Raw genomic sequence first — 22680 nt, 5'->3', positions numbered from 1 at the left:
ACAAATAATATCATTCTTAATGAAAAAACAATTATTACAAACCAAGTACATAATCCACAAACAAAATATAGTGATACAGATCTATAAAACACTGTACCAAATATGGTTTCCTTTGACCCTTTGCTAACACGTTAAGCCCAAAACTCAGTACAGAAAGAGCTACATATGACACTTCCATTATTTATTTCTTCAGTGAACTGCATTTGATGGGACTTCTGAAGTTAACTCAATAGGAATTCAAGGCTTCATTCAACTATTTTTCATATAAATCCACGCGTATTTATATTTAAAAGGCTGTAAGCAGCAGAACAAATTCTGTTCTTCTAGAGAATACCATCAAATTCTACCGGGGATACTCATAGTTCCTTGCTCACTCAGTGATGTCATCCTATTTGGATACCATCCTTACCATTCCCAAATTATCAATATAATATTCATGCACTTAATGCTTCCCAGCACTCTGAGTTATTCTAAGCAAAAGGAAATTTGCAACAAGCCACAGATGAAAGCAGGTGCACAAGTTTATAATGTACAATAGCCACAAGTTTTGATTATTACATTGTCTAGACGTTAAGCTAGGATATGAAAGAACTTAAAAAAAAATAAATTGGAAAGCTCAAATGGAACCACTGCAAATTTTCCACAAAAATCTAAGCTGCATTTTACTTTTCTGTTAAACACTAGTATATTCAACTAGAAGAGAGAAATTTGTAGTAAGACTCTAAGGTACTATATTCAGAAACCAGAAATCCATCCTCCTATTCAATTCTAAAGTTAAGACATCACTAAAAAAGTGCCCTGGCTTCTAGGACTTGGTGTAATTCAGGAAAACCAGAAAAAAGGATACTTAGGGTTTGCAAGAAAAGTTAATTACTAGCAGGGATAAGCAACTCTTTCTTTTTCTCCTTCTCCCTTCTTTACCCCTCCACATCTTGTACTGATTTTCCATGTGCACAAAATATCACACATAGATTTCTACTTGGTATTTTCAGATGGAAGATAATTCTAGAAACATGTTACTGTATCGTGACCAGCAAAATAATGCTAAAAGGAAGTGACAAAATATAAAGCAGAATGGCTACCTAGGAACAGCAACAGTAAGACTGTAAGGTGAGCTACTTGGGCATTTTCCTCCACAACAGTAATTTCACAAGTTGTACATATCCTCACAAAGTTTGTGCTCCATGTTACTCTTGATTACACGGTGGTTTATCTGTCACTTAATGAACATATTACTTCCCCTCTACACTACAATGCTTAAAAAGACTATGTAGATTTGGAGTGGCTTTCTCAAGAACAATCAGACACAGAAACCCAGTTTCATTGTAATAACAACACGAATACACTAATTAAATTAATTGTAGTAACCCAGTGAAGACTTATCCCAAATTCAAAGCAGAATATCATTGGATACCTTTTCTGATTATTAAAACAAAACCAACCATACAGCTCATTTAAATTAGAATTTAAAATAAAATGGAAATATCCTGTCATCTCATTCACCATTTTGATTTTAGCTGCTTTTTTTTTGTTGTTGCAAGGAACAGGACTGTTTTTAGAAACAAGTAGGAGGTGAAAAGAAACTCTTAGTGCTAAAAATGTATGTTTGTCAAATGTACTCATCCTAAAAATATCAGGAACAATATGAAAATCTCATCACCTTCAAGATATGCTAAGTCTTTTATTTGCGTTTAAAGCACAAATGATCTATGAATTTTGCAGAATTTTACTGTTAGAAAAATATCTATCCATGTCACCGGAAGCTTTAATTGAAAAATTTCAGTTTAAAACTTATCACTAACCTATTAGGTTTATCGAAGTGGACTGCAGCTTTAGCTGATGGAGCACAAGAGGACAGTTTCTCTGTTTCTTTACAGGGCACAGAATTGAGCGTATCATCTTTAGAAGTCCTTGAATCCACTCCCGATGATAAAGAAAGGCTTGTTTCCTCAGTGTTTCCACATTTATTTTCACTGTCAATGCTCTTGTTATCAAAGTACCGACCATTGTCCTCTGAGACTCTGAGAGGCACTTGATTTAAAGAAGGATGGGGAGCTACACCATAAGCTGTTGACACAAAGTTTTCATTCTTGAGAAAATCTATTTCACTAAAAAAGGAAAAGCAAAGAATAAGATGTTTTTGTAGCTTTCATGAGATGGTTGTTGGAATCACAATACTGAAGCACGTCAAAAATTGTAACATATTGAAAGGCTTCCTCCAACTCCAGTACATTCAATAATTTCTTTAATAGAAATAATTTACACCACACAAGCTGTTCAAATAAGCACCAGTTTAACAGAGTTCTTTAGTCAATAATTAGCAGTAGGAAATACGTTGCACTCAAGAGGGAGTGAATCAATGAAATAAGTGAATAACACTAGTGCCATCTGATTCTGGCTGAAATGTAAGCACTGAGACCCAGATTGTCACAAGACAGAACTCCATCTGGGATGTAAAACTTAATATACTGCTGTGGTGAATAAATATCCCACCTGGCTTTGAAATGATAACTATGCAAGTTACTAAAGCCACTTAAATAACGCACTTGCCCGTATATTGTATTGGTGCATCTCTTAGGAATATCTTACAGCTCACAGAATCATAAGTTTTGACCAAACTTTTAAAGTATTTTTTTTTCTGCAGCTAAAAATACTGTCATTTCTACTAGCGTTGCTCTGTAGAAAGAAAAACTGTGTTGAAGTTATTAAAACAAACATCTTTCTAACAGTGTTTGCAAGCTGTACATAATAGTACCAAGGAGGGAAATAAAGGTGACTGAAGAGAAAACCTACACAACACATGAGAACGGATTCTGTTTTCAAAGAAGTAAATAAGGAAGTTGCGTTAAAAGAATAAAACTGGTTACAAATTATTTGGATAATAAATGGGAAATAGTTAAAAGCCTCTTTTTTTTCTAAATCAAATACCACATATTAAAGAAAAGACTGCCCTGCTCTGAAGAACTCCTAACACTTTTGTAAGTTAAGTTCTACATTTTCATATATGTGCTAGAAAAACATTGAAAAGTCATTCCAACAGTTATCAGCACTCAAGCAGATTGATAAGTACGTACCTCTCAAGTCTTTGGATTTGTTCCATCAAAGACCATTTCTCACTGTTTAACACACTAATTTGATCTTCTAATTTTTGCACTATTAAACATTGCTAGACACAAGATAGAAACAAAAGAGTTTAGTACAATAAAGTTAAGTAGTACTGCAAACAGCTGAAACATTTCTTCTGTACAATTTCTTACTTCTATTGACTGTGGTGTTGTTTCAAATACAGGGATGGTCCCAAGTATAGGAGTAGCAGCCTCTAACTCATCATCTTCAACACCAACTGATGCATCCACCACATCTCTTGCAGTAACATGATGGTTTCCAAAGTCACGATAGAGTTGTAACAGGTCAGGAGGTTTTGGAATGTTCAATCCTACATCATCCCAAAGTTCAAAATCCTTAAAAGGAATAAAAAACCCAAAAACTCAAGAATAAAATACACTTCCTTTTATTTTACTTTCCCTTCCTCATTTGAATGCAGGTCATACAACAGCAAAAGAATCATGTCAAGATTGCATTGTAATAAAGAAGATGAAAGCTTAAATCAGATAGTAAGAAACAGAAGTAGAAAAAGGATCTGTTTCATCACCTAAAGCAGTTTCAACTTAAAAGCAGCTCTAAAACTTCCAAACCCACATAGATCGTGATTTATTTTTATTTCAAAGACGTTAACTACTTTTTAGAGTCAGACGCAAAGTTGACCAAATCCTAGCAGAAGCCAGCGTGGTTGGTGGAAGGCTTTTTACTGACTCTAGTATCATTTAGTTCCCATTGCGTTCACAAGTACAAGTGTAATTTTCCATTAGGAAACAGTCAAATAGGTCTCTAGATGGCTAATAGATGGCGTGCACATTGTAGTGAAACTTGGACATAACTGTATTAACTGGGTAAAGGTGTAAAAAACACTACAGCCTCTGTCTCAAACCATCACTGTATTTCCTTCTTTTCCTCGTTAACATGTTACCATCCTATGACAAGACTGTTCCATGTCCATATACATAAATAGGCAAGTAACCTGTTTACATTAAAGGCATTGTAATGTTCTCTTCAAAGACATTAAAATTTCAATTTCTAAAATTTTTGTTTTCCTTTATCCTACTGTTCACTTTTCGCTGTATTTTTCCGCTGTCTGGTTACATACTACATCATCTATTCAAAGAAAGGATATTTTCTGAAATAATGGTATTAATAATGCAAAAAGTGGATTCTATAGATTAATTTTAGTACGTTTATATTTACTTTTTAGAGTTATGAACTTAACTCTTTTATTTTGCTAATTGCCTCACAATATAAAATATTTTCACCTTGGAACACATAAAAAAGTAAGGATAAATTATTTATCTTTTCTCTTTCAGGGGCTGTATCCTCACAAGTATTTGTATGAAACCTAGCACTGTTACAATCAAATCTAAAATAGACAATCTAGAAATTTTATTTACCAGCCCATTTGTAGGAAGGATATAGTATTACTACATTTAGTGAGAACTGGCTGAAATGCAACATTTAATATTGAATAAAATATTTAATTCTTCTAGCAATATTCCATTTTTGTGCTGAATATATTTTGGGTGTTACTCAGCATTCTGTTCACCCAGTAACAGTCATAATGTAATTAGAACCTTCCAAATATTTGAAGAAATCTTTCCCATGAAACACAAGCCAACAAAGACATAATACCAATAATGTTAGAAATACACCAGAGCACCGCTATGTTTGGAAATATCTAAGATAACACCTCATTACCAAGAGCTTCTGCAAGACTTCATTCAATGCCACAGTATGATTAAGTGTACTCACACACATATATACGTGCTCAGGTGATGACAAACAATGAGTATATTGCATGTCCTGCACAAATTAACCAAGTATGATTTAAGGAAAAGATTACATTCAAAATTTTACTACGTGCACATCCTTGAGTTTAAGTAAAAGTGTGTCCATCAGAATCCAGGAAAGTGTATAAAGACCTACAACTCAAGATATTTTTCTTCTTGTTCTGCTTCCTTTAGAGAACGCAAACATTCTGCTTCCTCTTACACATTTTGGAAAAATACACCTCAAAGTGCTATATTTTCAAACCATGCTTTATTTATATATGGAAATGCTAAACTAACATTTAACTCTTAAAATACTCATATGTATAGAGCAAACTACATGCACTGGAAATAGCAAGTAAAAAACCACAAGAAAACTTTACCTGATCATGATTTTCATCTGAAAATGTTATTGATGTAAGCTTGTAACTATTCTTCAATAAAAATTCATTAACTAGGAAGTTTAGAGCTCTTTTCTCAAGAGGTCTGATTGGCTCCTGGAAAAAAAAAGAAAACAATACACTACAAGTTCAATTCATCTTCCCACCATCTGTGGAAGCGTATCTGTCTTGAAGTCCATGCAAAGCTCAGTTATCCCCAGCCACCTACCTGAATTTCAGGACTTGATTTGTAATTTTTTCGTTCCTGCAAAGGAACTTCATTTTCTGAGGAGGAAAAAAAAAGTAACTTAATTTTACTATTTGACACAGGAGGCGCTCAGTTACTTCTACATTGTACAAAGTAGAGGCTTAAAAAAAGGTTTATGTACACCACCTGCAGCCTGAGTCAGGTTGGCTCGGAGGGCCTGTATGGTCTCCTTGGCTTTCCGTAGTTCAAACTCCAGGACTGGACAGGGATTTGGATTAAACACACACAGGCATCCAACCAAGGCAAGGGAAACAAAAATAAAATATAAAAAGCAAGGATGGGTATGAAAAAAAATATACAGTTTGTATTAAACAGAAAGCATGCAACCTTCATGGAACTTATGAACATGCAGCAGAGTTGGTCTGGAAGCAAACTGGTGAACATTTTCCATAGTTTCGCTGGCCTTAAGTTAGCTAAATCAAAATTTCAAGCTGTCTGACAAGGACTCGCTGTAGGGTTTAGTTTTGGGATTTTTTTTGGTTTTTTGCTTGCTTTTAATTTTGCATATTACTGGGAAACACCTATTATTTCTTCCCCACTCTTACAATCAGCTCTGACACTGTCAAACGTTTTGACTTTTTGGGGCAACAGGATACACAGGCCATCAGAGGACAGATCTAAATGAGGTAAATAAATGGTGGCAGTAGAGGAAGCAGTCTCCATGTAGCAAAGCTTAAACCATGAGATGAGTGCACTGTTCCATTGAGACTACAATTTATTTTTTTTTTTCAATAAAACTATACACTGAAATTTTAGTAGTTTAAATGGCCAAACCTGAAACAATTTACTTTACTACTAAAAATAATCTCGTTTTAAATATCTACTTTAAAATGGTGGATTTTTCAAGATACTCTAAAGTTGATAAAGATTTAAAAATTAGTTGAATGCATTAAGAGATGCATCAGACCAAAAGAAGCAAAACATGCATCTCAGCTGCAACAAAAACATCTTTGGTTCATTTTTCTTAAAAGGCTCCAGTGACTCTAAAATACACAACACTTTCAATGGTCTAGAGTCAGCTTTAGAGATTCAAAACTATGCATTTCTAGATGCCACTATTACGTGCTACACTTCAGCCCCTTCTCCTGGGTCACTATTAAGTGTTTCTCATGTCCCAGTGTTTCCTCCACAATGGACCAATAGCACTTCATTAGCACTGGAATTTCATGTATTTTGATGCTGAGGTCATATGAATACTTCAGTTTCAAAACTTAAAACTCTGTACCTTTGCAAAACATACAGTAAATGTTTGTTTTATAGTCATCTATAGTTAAAGCATCTAAGGGAACCTACTTAAGGAATTACCAGATAATTATATGCGTTTCATTAATTCTCAGATTAATCTAATCACACTTAAATATACAGTTACCAGAAAGCCTGATTCTTGTACTTAAGTGCTACCACACTGAAGTGTTAAACTCTTCTAAATAGATTATCTAACATTTACTTTATTCTCATGCAAAAATAAATATATTGTAGCTGCTTTTAATAAGCAAGCATTAATGACAGTTCTAATCACTGCCTGGAAACAATTTAACACGGCATTTTGAATATTTACACAGAGGACAATGCATGGCAGAAACACTGCATTGGCTCTCCCTTATAAGAAATGCTGCTGAAGACTACAAATCAAAATGGTTTCCTCTTTTGAGCATCTGTTACTAAGAATCTTTCGATAATTGGCAGGCATGGAAAAAAAGATTCACTCAGTTTGCATTTATCCATAAAAACTGAAGGGGTAACTACAGTACATCATGTGCTGTACATGAAAGTAACTTGTTTGATGCACAGAATTTTACTGCAGCAATACAAAAGCACAACTGAGGATACGATGAATAAAATATGTAAAATCTCTCTAGTATTCAGCAATGCTGATCTGCAAATACTTCTGTGCAACAAAGTCAGAAAATGCTCTTGTAGTGAAGTATCTAACAATTTTAGCACTTCCTTGCATTTGAGTTACTAATTCACAGCTATGATTCTAAGTTGTAATGTACTAATTTCTTAGGTTGTGAAAATAGTAAAGAATTTAAATTAAGCAATTCTTCTGATGGAAATGACTATGTGTTAACATCTTATTCTTGTAAAATATTTTCAAAGACCAGAACAGTTGCAGATCAGGAGTGCCCTGCACTAGAATGATGTAAATAATAAAAAAAAAAGTTTATAAAAAAACACAAACTAGAAAAACTCAGAAATCCCATTAAGGAAAATAGGAATAAGACATATCTAAAGGTGTAGAAAGCCAGAAAACTCATGTCAGACAAACCCATGTCAGACGGCAAGAATCAGTTTTAGTGAACTGTCACGATATTGATGCTTCTTGGAATCCAGTAGGACTTTACTCATTCAACCTTAAGAGTAGATTACTCTGCTGCATGTTTGCCTGTTTACACTGGAAGATTCTGAACATGCTATATTTGAGAACTTGTCACTTCACAGCATGTCACAAAAGCCACATAATTCTACCACACCACAGCATCGTTACAGTTGGAGTTCATCTCCTACTATTACTAATGCCACTGTTACAATCACCACTACACAAACCTGGATGCATCTAAGTCAGTCACAAATGTAGCTTTTATTTGAAGAAGATTGTAGGTTTTTTATTAAGCATAAATATTTTAAGTAGCTACAACATAACTTCAATCATTTAAAATTATGATTAAAAGCTCTTTATTTTAGAAGCTATACTGACATGAAGTCTTCTTCCAAAATATGTAAAAATTTTTAACTCAGCATGTGTGCTAATGAAACGAACACTGGAAATCTCCATTTGTTGATGATACGGCATTCTCTTAAAAAAGCAACCTTTTGTTTGTAACAACAATCAAGTATTGACTTTTAAAATAAATAACTAGACCTCTCTCTCCCTCTGCTGTAAAGCTTATGTACCTTAGCGGAGTTAAGCCTACAAAAGCATTGATAAAACCAGTTAAAGTTTAACCTTGTGCTTGACTGAACTGATAAAGTGTAATTCGTATCACTTGGTGAAAGGAGGAGGCTGTAAGAATGATGCAGAGAAGAGTTTTACTGCAGACAGCATAAGTAAGGAAAACAAAATTTATTCTCCTCTGCTTTAGGAAAGTAGAAACCAGAAATTTAGAGCTCTAAATGGGTTATTCTTCCTACAAGGAAAGGGCATTTCTGAACAATCTGTTCAGTCTTAGGGAAGACAACTGTTCTGAACTTAAGCTTGTCTCTTGCTTTTTTTTTTCAATAAAGAACTCAAATCACTACAGCTACCATTCTAAAAAAATACTTAGACTTACTTAAGAGAGCTGAATCTTTCAAGCAAGCAATGAAGCATTAGACCAAGATTTTCAGATCAGCAGTTCTTAAATGTTGCAGTTTTGATGCAGCTAATCTAATACACCTTAAAAGAGAAGTGCATATCAGGAGTGGGTAGCTCACCCGCCTGGCTTCGAAACTTAAAAAAATGATGATTTCTCAAGGGCCTTATTCAATTCAGACACATTCATTAATGACTTCATATGCTATTGAAACAGATTGAGAAATTAGCTATAAAGAACAACCCGTGATATGGGATATTGAACAAGCTGAGATCCACGTGAACAACAGTCCTGTTGGGCCAAGGCCAAAAAGCTGAAGAAATAAACAGTATGTCTAACACCTTTCAACAGTTGCTTTGGTATAAACATTATTTCTCTTTAGTAGAATTTTACATTCTACATTAATTATTACATCTTGTCAGAACTGCATACTTCAGTGTGAAGTATTTCAGACCAAAGTAGAAAGGTAGTTTTATGCTGTAAAGACACTACATGGCAGTCTGGAAGTTTCTTTTAAAAGTAGTTCTTCTGTGAAGTATCAAGGGCCCCTGTGCTTACCTTCCTTTCATCATATTTGGACATACTGCTACAAGTTCTATTGCCGTTTGTTTCCTAACTGCCACTTTGAGTTCTTCCTCCTTGTAAAGTAAATTTAGGACTATAGATGTCCCTAATTGTGTCTTTTATAAACATGTATGACATCCCATTACATTTAATGGATTTGTGCATACATTTTGAGTCAAACAGAAGAAATTAAAATTCCCTGGCTACACGTACTTGACGTTTCCTAATTCTCCCTTCCCTGATACAAGTCCCAAGAGGAAAAGAAGTGATCATATTTACAGTCAGTGTGAAACACTTCAGGACGTGATACAAATAGACCTGAAGCAGAAAGCTGAATTATGGCACGAGAGGTAACTATCAAGCTACAAAAATTATGATTAGCATGGGACTTTGTTAGCAAGCTAACAGAAACTTGTTATCATTCTAATAGTGAAAATTCAACACTTGACTCATTAGCCTCACTAATGCTGTTAAGTTAATGAGACAGGACTAGCTTCAGAGAAGACCTGAACTACAGCAAACTTGTCTTCAGGTACAAACCTTGGAGACTATGGACCTGGAAGGGAACTAAGGAGGCTTACAACTGCCTAACAGGGCTTAAGACAGGAAATGGGAAGACAAAACCAGACCCACTTCCAGGATGAACACAGTGTTAGCAAGTGGTTGTTGTATTAAAGATGCCATTTGTGGTTTATTTTTGCTTTGTTTCATGTGTTGATTTTTATATTTTTTTAAGATTCTTCTCTGATTTTGACTGCACACAAGTCATAATATCTATTAAAAAACATGAACAAAAAGGCTCTGTAAAAAGTGGAAACTGCAAACCTAAGTCTACATAAATGAAGACCTCAAGAAAAATCAAGTGGTATATGAATTCATCTCTTCCCTTCAAATTCTGACAGAGACAGTATCTTATTTTGCTAATCAGATATATAGAGTCTAGCCATAAATCAATGCTAGCACAGAGAGATCAGAGAACACAGATGATTGAAACGGAGTTTGATTTTGAGAATTAATTTTATTATATGTGAAAACACAGCATTGTGTTTTTAAAATTATCAGATTCTCTAAACAGCAGATGTCAAAGGGAGGTTAGCAATACTAAATATTTTGGAATATAATTATGGAAAGTAGGGGTTTTAGATCACAAACCTACTTATGCACACAGTCAATTTAAGATGCAGCAGAAGATTCTGTTCCTTAGATTGAATATCAGATGACCTATTTACATCAAATGCTGTGAGTATCTGACTTCAAGTTAGGCATACTCTTACTCAACAGGAATGGAACAAGATTTCCATTCTCCAGTTGATGAAAATGAACATTTGGAGGGGGTTTACTAAGCCTAATAAAACCTTCAGTACTGATTTTATCTTAGCACTGTTGCAGCACTTATTGCATGAATTTAGATTCAAGACTTAATAGAGAACAAGTTGCTTCCAGGTAGTAAATTGCAAGGATGCGTGCATTTTTGGAAACTTTTTGTGGATTACAAATGCATTATCTAATTTGTTACACAGCTCTTTGTGTTAGGATCAGGGAGGTAAAGAAGAAAATTCATGTCTTCTAAATTGAAGTTAGTTTTGTCATGCTCATCCACATCCTGACTGGCTTTTGTGAGTTTCACCTTTCCAGCTGAGCTGGTAATGTCACAGAAGAGACTCATTTAGCTTTCCTTGATGAGATTTCCCAAGCGACAAGTTTACACCAACTCAAAAAAATATGTTTGCTTCTAGACCAGATTTTTATTCTAATTCCAGATGGAATGAACTGGGCTAACAGATCTGAAATATTGAAATCTATTTCAAACAAAAGGTCTGTCTAGTTATTTCCAGGAATTTTTGGATTGGTACAATAAAAATACGGCAGCTAAGTCTAACGCTATCCATAACAGCAAAATAGAAATAGGATGGCTTTGGATGGTACATAAGCAACATGTTTTATTTAGTGTCGTGTAAAATACATAAAAGTATTTGTAAGTGGATATGTTTTAAATTCAGTTTTGAAGTTGTTCTTACTCAGGACTAGTTTCTTTTAGTGACTGATGTGCATTTATTTCTTATCCTCCATTTGATATTTGACTACAGAATTGATATGGAAATCATAGGATATGTCCAAACAGTAAAACCCAAATATAACAGCATAAGAAAGCGCCTACAAAAGGATCCTATTCAAACTTCACTCTGAGAACTACTGAAAGAAATATATGCATATCATATGGCCTCAAGCTTTCACATTAGATTACAATTTTATCTCCTTAGCATCAAACTGATAAAAAAAGGATATGGAAAGAAATATGCAAGATGGACTTCCAGTTCTGTTTCAAAGTACATTTGTAGCTTCTTCAAAAGCAGAAGTTATAAGCTAGACTTTGTTCACAGAAGGAACTGGATATGAAAAGTTCCTGAAACCTCTACTGACATAATATTTTTATATGCAAGTTAAACACTTAGCAGTTTTCTGAATTTTACTGCTCACGTAGATGGCTTTAAACAGAATAGTGGCAAAAGATTTTATGCAGTTATAACTGAACCAGAATTTGAAGTACAAATTCTACGTTCTTGAAAACTTCAAGTCTTTACAAGCATCCAGAAATAATATCCAGTCTTGCTTTGTTCAAGTTCTTAAGTCATTTTTTAACAACTCTTCAAAAAACCTCTCTAAAAAACCACAAATGTAATGTAAATCTCCTGTCATATAATTTGTTTGTCTGTTACATATGACAGTGGTCAATTAATACACTGTAACCTTGAGAAACTGCTACCTATTTTAGGATGTACTTAATGAAATTTAATAATTAATTTTAGGATATACTCATTTCATACCGGAAGTAATCAATATTTTTCATTAATGTTCCATCAGAAGATTAGCGATTCTGCTGAATGTCAATCCTGATTGGCCTTTGTTTTCTAAGCATCTCTAATTCAATTTGGTTAAAGACAGCTCCAAGTGAAGATCAAACTAACTCTCTCAGTAATACTATTGCCAAGAAATATTGGCTAGGAACAGGAAAAATCTACCAAGATGATGAAAAAAAGAAAATATTTGGAATTTGCATGTTTCTTCCTCCTATTTCAGGATACAATTCACAAATACTAGGGTTTCTTCCACCCACATTTAGAAGATCAGCTGTGTATCTACAACTACTGCCTCCTTGAAACTGACTACATATATTGAAAAAGACAGTAATTTAAGAATCCAGAAGTTTCTATATAAATCAAGGAACAGAAAGTACCTATAGCTCCAGACTAGGACACCAAAATACGTAAATTTGCTTCATATTAATTAATTTAACTTAGTCCTTTACCTCAAAAGCACTAGCTAGGTAAGAAAAATGAGATTTTCCACTACTGCTGTTTCTTCTCTCTGGATCAGTCCTAGTTGTTGCCATTTCTGACTGACTGCAAAAGGAAATTTCAGAATCCAGATCCTTTACAGAACTAAATCTCACCAGCCTCCTCCTTGCTTAAGAACACGACAGTATTCCTGCTAAAATAAAGTATGGTGCTTCAGAGCAGAGACAACAGTGTGGAACAGAGACATAGCAGCTTGCATCATTTTGGGTTTCATAGTGCTAAATGATGTGAACGTAGGTCACAGCATGGACAGCCTTCACGTGCTCACAATACTAAATAGTGCTAATTGACAAGAAATAGATCTGTAACAGCTTCTAGAAAGCTTTTACTGGTTTCTCTATAAAAGATGGGAATAACTTAATATCTGAACTTAGAAAAGACCCTAGACTGGAGAAATGTGGCTCACATGCAAAAGATTATTATAATGATTTAAAACATAAAAGAAAAGCAGTCTCTGCCTTTCACAAGATAATTGTAAATCCTGAAATCAAAAAAGCCATGGAATCCTAAGTTCAGAGCAACTGCAAGAGGCAAGCCATCCATCATTTCTTTGAAACAATCAAGAAATCAAACGGAAGAGAAGAATAAGACTACAATTAAGATTTGCAGCAAAGATTATTTATAGAACTGATAAAAGCCCAAATTTATTCTGGGTTTGGTAATGCTTGTTTGATCTACATGTAAGCTATATTTAAGGGTGACCTGCTACAGATCTTTACATCAGTAAGCTATCATCCATGTAGTAGTCACAGACTACTACACGGAATATTTTAGCACTTGTTTCAGCTAAATAGCACCAGTCATTAGGCAATAACAAGAAACTGTGCAAGTATCAAAAACTGGGCACACTTTCCATATATACTGCTTTGTTCTAGCCTGGTGACATCTGGAATCATATAGAAGTACATCTGCCTGAATACTTACAGTAACTATAGTAGCCATGTCTAGAATGTAACTATATCATTAAGTGACTAGTTACACCACCACAGTGAAGTCTTGTCATCTTCAGGAATGTTCATTTAAATATACAAACAACAAATCAAATGGTAAAGTTAGCCTTCTAAGACTCTTAAATTAAAAAAAAATCAACAAAAAACCACACCAAAACAACTTACCTGCTACTCTTTCATCCGTTTCCCTATTGCCGTCATCCGAGTATCTTGCAAAATCTAAGGAATCAAGAGTACTGATGCTTCCAGCACGATCTTAAGGAAGAGGGGGGGAAAAAGAAGATATCAGAAAAAGTCCTCAGCAGTTGACTGGCTTTGATAGAGAAAGTAGAAAAGTCAAAACATCTTCTCATTTCAGAAACTATAAATCAAAGCCAAATAAGTGATCCACAAGACTGAAATTCTACTGCATTTTCTAAAAGTCTGTCTCTAAGTAAAGACTATGTCAGCGAATTTTAAAAAAAGTACAGCATTACAGCAAATTCAGTGAATGGACACCATAAGAAATTCACCCTTGCTCCGCTCAAAAGGCAACATTTCTTCCCTGTCCACAGCAGATGAGGAGCTGTGCAGCGTAGCGCTTCCCCTTTTCCACAAGGGCCAGGGACATGTGCTTGGACATGCACGTGAGCACGTACAAGAAACCAAACAGATACAAACTGTACTGCAACAAGTTCGGAATAGTTCTGCTTCCATTTTACAGAAACCTGTATCTGCCCTAACTACGTTACTTCCTTTTCCTCTTTTAGTGTTATAAGGCATATTAACGTGACCAAATACTCTTCTACATATCTCCTGGTCTAGCCATTAACGTCATTACATAATCCCTTAACAAATTTACTAAGTAATGCTTCACCTAGCAAAATCAAAGCAAAACAAGTACAATTATTGCTATTGCAGGTGTAATTGTCACACTCTAAAATTAAATTGTTAAAAAAAAAGTGAGATATTCAGTAACCAGCATAAAGTTTTATATGACCTTGACATATTTCATTTGAGAAAAAAGTCAAACAAAATGCAATTTTGCTCATTTCAAGTCTGTTGAAGCACACATTTATTAGAAAAATGTGCAAAGAAATTACTCTGTGACAGAACTCAAAATAAATAGAACACGTTCCTAACACAACTGAACAGGCAGAAAATATATTAAGTAACTTAGTATCTTCCCCTCCTTTTGAAATTAATTTCTGTGTAGCACTTCAGCAATTATTTTCATTACATTAGAGCTGTTGTCACATTAACAAAGAACAAATTCCATAGGGCTGTCAAAGAAACTAACAGCTGTCAGTGGAAATAGAAGTAATTTCATCACTTGTCAGTCAAATTCTGTCATGACTAACATCACAGAAAGTATTTTAATTTCTCCCAATTCTGCACTGTGTCAAAAAAGGCCCCAGAAGGTTCTACTAATGAGCTCCTTTTTCGTATGTTTGAGCCCAGGCTGTCCCTTAAGGTCTTGTGACATTCTTTACGCACAGGCCACCAGTAGAATGAAATAAGAACATCTGGATTGAGACTGATTAAATTATCTACATGCACTCAAAAAGATACAGATAATAACAAATGAGCCAACTCTATCCGAGTTACACAGTACCAAAAATAAAGTGCCTGGCAATCCTAACTCCTCTAGTTTATGGTCATACGATACTACAGTTTTTATTAAACCAGATTTTTTTTCCCATGACTGTGCTTTGTCATCCAGGCAATAAAACAGACTGTTGCTCCCCAATGAGTCTCTATCCAGTACTTAGATTTAAAACTGTTTGTTTGCAGGTTCTGGTCTTATCTAACGTATTTTTTCCAGACACTGATCTGATTTAGTAATTCACTCTAGGCTGTTCTGTAGCGCTTAGCAGCATTACACAAACTTTTCTTTTTACAGTGTCTCTGCAAAATGGACTGCTGTGAAAATAAACCAGATTTTATATATGGGAAACCACAGCTAGAGCAGTTAAGTTCAAAAGTAAACGTGGATTTTGCATGCACAGTATGAAAGTTTTCAGAGCTAACTTGTCTAAACATCTAACACCTTGTCCAGCAAGTACTGTTCCAATTTATTTCATTAGGAGCTGCAAGATCATTTTTTGAAACCAAATTCAAGAATTGAGTCAAAGAAACAGACATTATTCAAACAGAAATCACAATGAAAAGTGACCTAGTCTCATATACAGCATCGCTGTGCCAAAAGCAGAAATACAACTCTGTTTCCTCTTGCAGATGTGTCACATATACAGCTCAATTTTCTACTGCTCTTATGAAGTACGTAACATCAGAGAAATAATGCCCAAATCTTCAGGTAGTCAACCATATCACAATGATGGAAGCATTCAAAGCTGTAAGCAACCAAACCTTCTTCATATGATTATGAGGCACACTTTACAGGCAAAGACCCTCCCTTAACAACTGATAAATCAAATCCAGCCATAAAACATAAACCTATTTGCCAAACCAGCCAGAAACTTCTTAAAAAAAACCCAAAAACACAAAAAACCCCAAACAATCAAACCAGTTGTCTAGAAAAAAGTATAAATAGTTTACATCAGGGTGCATATGATGGAAACCACTGAAAATCAAACTTGCAGCTATAAGTCCACCAATTCACAATTCCCAACCAGAGAGTATCAGTTTTACCACCTTAATGGTCCTCACAGAAACTAAACACACTCAAAGTTTTTTATAATTTTAAAACCCATAAACTGCCTTCAGAACCACATCTACACGCACAGCAGTAATTTGTAGGTTGAAACTTGTACACTCACCATTTATATTTCTCCTTATCATTACAGCGTTCACATATTCTTCACATACAGGTTGGCATTATAAAAAGACACAAATATCTGGATTTAGATTGATTAAACTAAATGAAGATGTGCTGAGGAGCACCAGCCTCATGGCCAGTTTCCTGCTACAGCTATTCCACTCTCCCAGTACTGGTCACCCTACTTCCCATTACGAAAGTACCTGCCCCAGTTATCATCATACCCCAAGCATGCTGTCATTACTAAACCAAACTAATCTGGATGCTAGAAGTCATTATGTCCACAATGTTCAGTCTGAAGACGAGATCTAAAATGAAAATTGTCTTCATGCATCATACTGGTGGAACCTGAGTCTTCACAGAAGAGAACCATGTACAGCTATCCAAATAAATGCAGAAGGAAATGAAATAGAGACAGCTGAATGCACACACAAGCTGAACAGTATTCTTTGCAATCAGCATCCCACTAGATGATACATATTGCAAAACTCAATCAAGCTGGGAAATTACAGCTTCCATAATGCAAATAAAACTAAATGGTTACCTTGAATAATGTAATAAGACTTCTACCACTACTTTGCTATAGGACACTGCCTTTAAAATATGCAGTGTGGCTACAGAAGTGGTTCCTGCTGTTAATATAAGAGGCCACCACAGCTGAAGCACTTCAGCTAAGAGATGCCTCCTGGCCAAACTGGCTCCACAGGCACCAATGAATCATCAGGGTTAAAGTTACACCCTGCCAAGTCCCAGCTACAGGGAAAGCCCAGTCACAGATCCTGTTGCACTGCTCCCACTGAAGCAGATGTTTCAAGCAGCAGGAAAGGAAGCGATGCAGGAGCTGCTCCTTCTGCCTTCAGTGCTGGTGCAGCTACTTGTTTGTGCTACCCACCTGGAAAGGCAAACTTCCACCCCAGCCAGGCTGGGTGAGGTCCACATGGCAGCTCCACCCTCTTATGCTCATAGTGCAAAGCTTGTAGTGCCACACGGACCTCGCCTGTCTTGGCTCACCGCACAGCTGCTGTGGAGCCTCGGCCATTGGGAGAGCAGGCAGCAAAGGGACCTGCTGCTTCTATCAAATGCCATGGCAGCACTAGTGGCCTGGATCTCGCCCTGCTGGGACCAGGTGACATGAATTTTGGCACTGTTATCACACAAAAATATTGAAGCTTCTTGAAGCTTCAGAGCCAAGCACCACACAGGAACTTAAGACAGTGGGTTTAAACAGCAAAGAGGGATTTCTGATAGAGCCTACTAAGGTACTAGCCATGGGATAACAAAGTGAGAAGAGAAAGTTAAATGAGACAGTTAACTGAAAACAAGGCACAGGAAGGTAAGGGCTGACAGGCCTCCCAGATACAACTATTTGTACTTCAGAAAAATGGTGATGTTTCACATTCCTCAGGTGAGCTATGTCGCTGAGCACAGCCTTTCCCTTGCTGATTCCTCTGAGTGGAAGTATTTCAACTGAAGCATTCAGAAAGGAGAGTTACTTTTAAGTTATTTGGCAAGGAATAATCAAAGCAGAATCTTGCAGGGGGAAACCGCTGAAAAGGAGAAGTACGCTTCAGCTAAATTCTGTTTCTTTTCCAGAAATATCCCAATGTGACATAGCACTAAGAAGCTGTCATGATATGCACGTTCTTCCCAATTGTGTTCCTATAATGAATGTAATATTTCTTTCTCTAGTATTCTGAATTAAAACACTTCTCTTTTTAAACCCCAATTACTTTTTGCTAAAAACTTTCCTAGTAAATAGTGAAAAAAATAACAGTTGATGTTTCAGAGGTGGTAAAGCAACTTAACAAGAACAGGTATAAACAACTCCAGAAAGTGTACCACTGCCGTAGGGAACAAGAAAGTGGCACAAGTGCATAGAAAATAAGAGAAATTGGCTTGGGCTCTTCATAGCTCGTACTAGTGAAATGCCAGGAAATAGATTGGGACAGTAAAGAACAGTCTATGTGCAATTCTTGTTTCTTACCTCAACCACTGGAAGAAGGATTAACAAAATCAGAAAACTAAGATTCATATTTGGTATGCAATGTGAAGAAGTTTTTCTACACTACTTGTTGAAAAATGCAGCATTTGAAATTTCATTTGTGAAGTTAAAAATGAGACTCATTACCACATTATGCTTATTAACTTAATCTTTTCAAATATTGCTTCATTTCAAAGGAAGGAATTTTAATTCCTTTCTTATTCCCAGGACTGTCACCTGTATTACATGCAGATTTCTACTGACAGCTTCTGTTCCCTAGGCATATTCGGCTCTCACTAAAAGCTGAGTGTAACTATATAAAGGGGAAAATGTAAAAAAAGTCTCAAAGTGATATACCCCTTTCCACTGACATGCGAAATATGACAGAGGCTGTTTCATTTACTCTGACAGTAAAACCAGTTTATTTTTAGCAGCTTACCTAAAGGGGCACCAAAAGGGATAATATCAGCCATGAATATGGCTACATGAATTAAGCAGAAACAAGTTGCAGTCTTCTACAAAAATACATTAATAAATTAACTTACATGACCAATCTGACAGCATTCTGTGGTGGCAGAACTGACTTCAGCAAAGCTTTTGATACTGTCTCCCTCAACATTCTTATAGGAAAGCTTAGAAAGTGTGGGTTAGATGAGGGGGCAGCAAGATAGATTGAGAACTGGATGGATGGAAGAGTTCAGAGGGTTGTGATCAGCAGCGTAGAGTCCAGTTGAAAGCTTGTGCCCAGCAGTGTTCCCCAGGTGTTGGTACTGGGTCCAGTCTTGTTCAATATATTCATCAATGACCTGGAAGAGGGGACAGAGAGTACCCTCAGCAGTTTGCTGATGACACAAAGCTGAGAGAAGTGGCTGATGGACCAGAAGGTGCCATGCAGTGCAACTCAGACAGGCTGGAAAGCTGGGCAGAAAGGAACCTGGATAAGTTCAAAGGCAAGTGCAGAGTCCTGCATTTAGGAACAGCCTCACACACCAGAACAGCAGGGTTGATCTGCTAGAAAGCAGCTCTGCAGAGGACCTGGGAGTCCTGGTGGACAACTGGTTAACCATGAGCCAGCAATGTGTCTTTGTGGCCAAGAAGGACAATGGTATCCTAGGGTGCGTTAGAAGAGTGTGGCTAGCAGGTCAAAGGAGGTTATCCTCCCCATCTACTTTGCCTTAGTGAGGCTACATCTAGAGTCCTGTGTCCAGCTCCAGGCTCCCCAGTTCAAGAAAGACAAGGAATTACTGGAGAGAGTCCAGTGGAGGGCCACAGAGATGATCAGGGGACTGAAGCATCTCTCTTATGAGGAGAGGCTGAGAGACCTGGGCCTGTTTAACCTTGAGAAGAGAAGACAGAGAGGGAATCTTATCAATACTTATAAATATCTAAAGGGCAGGTGTCAGGAGGATGGGACCAGGCTCTTTTCAATGGTGCCCAGCAACGGGACAAGGAGCAACAAGCACAAACTCGAACACAGGAAATTCCACTTGAACACCAGGAAAAACTTCTTTACAGTGAGGATAACGGAGCAGTGGAACAGGCTGACCAGAGAGGTTGTGGAGTCTCCTTCTCTGGAGATATTCAAAACCTGCCTGAACACAATGCTCCACAACCTGCTCTAGGTGAACCTGTTTTAGCAGGAGGGGGTGAAATACACAATCTCCAGAGGTCCCTTCCAACCTTGACCATTCTGCAATTCTGTAACATTATAAATCAGCTAAAAACATAGATAAACCAAGCAACACTACTTCTTGATAGAAAGGCTCAAGAAAAAAAATTAAACAAATCTTTTACAAGCTACTTGACTTTATTTTGCAAACGTCTAAACTGATTTTTAAAATAGCAGTAGGTAAAGCAACCAATAAGTTGTCATAATTTCTCTATGATCACAGGAAAACATATCACTATGTACTAACAATTTACCAAATAGAGCACACAAAGACCAAGAACACCATTTTTTTCCTTGAAATTCAAGATGTAATGATGCTCCAGAAGCATCTAGAAACATGGGCTTTTTTTAACATTTTTACTTTAGAGAAAGTTAAAATATTTTAACGTTAGTGCTAGAAATACCACACAGGCAACTTGATCCACCATAAGTAATTTTATTTTATAATAATACACTCTCTTCACTAAATTAAATTTTCCCTACGTAAGATTTCGCTATGGAGAAATCTTAACAAGGCTTCTCAGTTCAGTCCCAAGCGCAACTCTACTTAGAGACCATCTCAGGTTAATGCCTTCTCACTTCTCCTGAATAAAACCAGACATTGAATGTTATGTAAGCGAATAAGGCCATCAAAAATTAATTCCTTTACATCATCATCAGCCTGATGGCTATTTCTAGAAAAAAACAATAGGTATCCAGGATAGAATTCTTGGCAGCAGTAGAAATAAGTTGTACTTCATTCTTAAACTGATAACTGAAAATTTGTTTTGCAGAACAGAAAAACATGACACAAACAAACAAAAACTTAACCAATAAACATGCTACACCTTAATCTGAGGCAGCAAATTAGACTCCAAATGTTAACGTACAAAGAAAATAGTTGGGGATTATAAATGTCAGAAAACTGTAATTACAGCTGTATGTGAGAGAATTCAAGCAAAGTTTTCTATTTCCGAGACCCTCTTAGATTTATGAAAAGGGAGAAGCTAAAAAGCCATATAACTGCAACGTTTTTCAACCTACAACCCACAGTCTATTACTAAGACAAGCTTCAAGATAATGAAGAATGTAGCTCCATATAACTTTATAAAATACATAGAGGTTTTCCTGGTGAGTTGTGCTGGTGTTATGAGTTAAGTTCTCCCTCCTCCCAATATATGGATACAAACCTTCTCCCATGGAGGAAAGTTTTCCATCCAAAAGAAAATTAAGTCATAGGGAGAGCAAAGCTGAAACTTTAAGAGGCCTGCAACTCAAAGGTTGGGGAAAAAAAATCTTCAAATACATCTGAAAAGGATAACAACACAACATATTTTATAGGATACAGCTTATCTTAATTTTTAGGACATCCAATCCTATTTTTAACTTCAAAGAGATACAGGCAAACCAGCAAGTACTCTGATAACACACGCTGATTGAAAAGTTTCTTTAGAAACTGCCCAGGTCTGCCACTTTTTTTCCTTTTTTCCCCACTGTCGTACAGGTACAATAGGAAAAGTGTTGAAGATTGGTCTTAAGGAAACACAAGTGGATAAATATATATTTTATCTGTTTCTCTTGGTGGTAAAGTAAACCAGGTATTTTACCTACCTTACCTGTCCTTGAATAACTTGAATTTTCAGCTGCCCTGCACAATACCACAGGCACAAAAAAGCAGAAGCCAAGGAAACCAGGGACAGAGATTAGCTGGGAGAAAAAATAAACTTCCTCTTGTATTTAATTGCACATGCTTATGCTCTGTATTAGTTATGAACTGCACATGTGTATAAGTGAATAAACCAACCAGGAAGAAGGGTGGCATTCACAGAAGATGTGGAATAATGTAAAAACCTGAAGAGCTTCAATGGAGCCATTTCTGCATTAAATAAAAGAATCAGACATTGTTAACACTTGAAAAAGTCATCATCAACTCACAGTTTGTTTTGTGGTTGCATTATGTAGCAACTGAAATAGATATGTTGTGCAATATATGACTAAGCTAATTATTTAATTCCCCATAAATGATACTGCAAATTTCTTTAAGCTTTAGCAAATTTCACAAGACAACTCTAGAGCTTTGAGGATTTTTAAATAGGTGCTGCATTTAAACTTCTGATATGTTTCAACTTGTTCCAAGTTTACCAATGCTGGATCAGCCTGAAAGGCAAACTTGATCCACGGCAGCAGATACCTGATCTGGCATAAAACCTTTATGGTAGAAACACACTTATATTTCAATTTTTCAACCAATCAGAGCTTGCAGGGTAAATTTTACCAGGTCAACATATTCCACATTATTATGGTAACTCTGAGATGGAACTAAAAGCCTCAAAGTAATCCAGTGCGTCGGGCACTAAGTTGTAAGTACCTAACCTATCAACCTCATTTTGCAACTGCAAATGCCTCTTTTGCTCTTTCACAGGTGTTCTTACTCAATGAGACCTGCTGAACTTTCAAAGTTGGCATGGTCTGAAAAGAAGTCCTCAGACCATCATCAAATGAAAAGGAAATTAAGTTAAATAAAGCTACTAGAATAAAATTAACTGTCACACTGCCAGACCAATCCACTTACAAACTACCTAGAACAGGCATTCAAGATGATCAG

At 36.2% G+C, this 22680-nt stretch overlaps 1 protein-coding gene across 3 annotated transcripts in view; it reads right to left on the bottom strand.

Annotated features, from left to right (window-relative positions):
- The window catches only part of RELCH (RAB11 binding and LisH domain, coiled-coil and HEAT repeat containing), an 88474-nt gene that overhangs the window by 53094 nt on the left and 12700 nt on the right, over positions 1-22680 (bottom strand). For 2 of the 3 annotated variants that reach the window (XM_069853534.1, XM_069853535.1), the window contains exons 2-8: positions 13854-13943; positions 5652-5723; positions 5487-5542; positions 5261-5374; positions 3258-3461; positions 3075-3166; positions 1803-2108 (exon numbers count right to left, since the gene is read on the bottom strand). In XM_069853534.1, the coding sequence (XP_069709635.1) occupies positions 1803-2108; positions 3075-3166; positions 3258-3461; positions 5261-5374; positions 5487-5542; positions 5652-5723; positions 13854-13943 (934 nt within the window). The remainder of the gene's footprint in view (positions 1-1802; positions 2109-3074; positions 3167-3257; positions 3462-5260; positions 5375-5486; positions 5543-5651; positions 5724-13853; positions 13944-22680) is intronic. The other variant, XM_069853536.1, reaches the window with a different exon arrangement.

This window comes from Phaenicophaeus curvirostris, chromosome 3 (genome assembly GCF_032191515.1).
Source record: "Phaenicophaeus curvirostris isolate KB17595 chromosome 3, BPBGC_Pcur_1.0, whole genome shotgun sequence".
Taxonomy (NCBI): Eukaryota; Metazoa; Chordata; class Aves; order Cuculiformes; family Cuculidae; genus Phaenicophaeus; species Phaenicophaeus curvirostris.
Note: the sequence above shows the minus strand (reverse complement) of the source record. Positions and strands in the feature narration are given on the sequence as shown.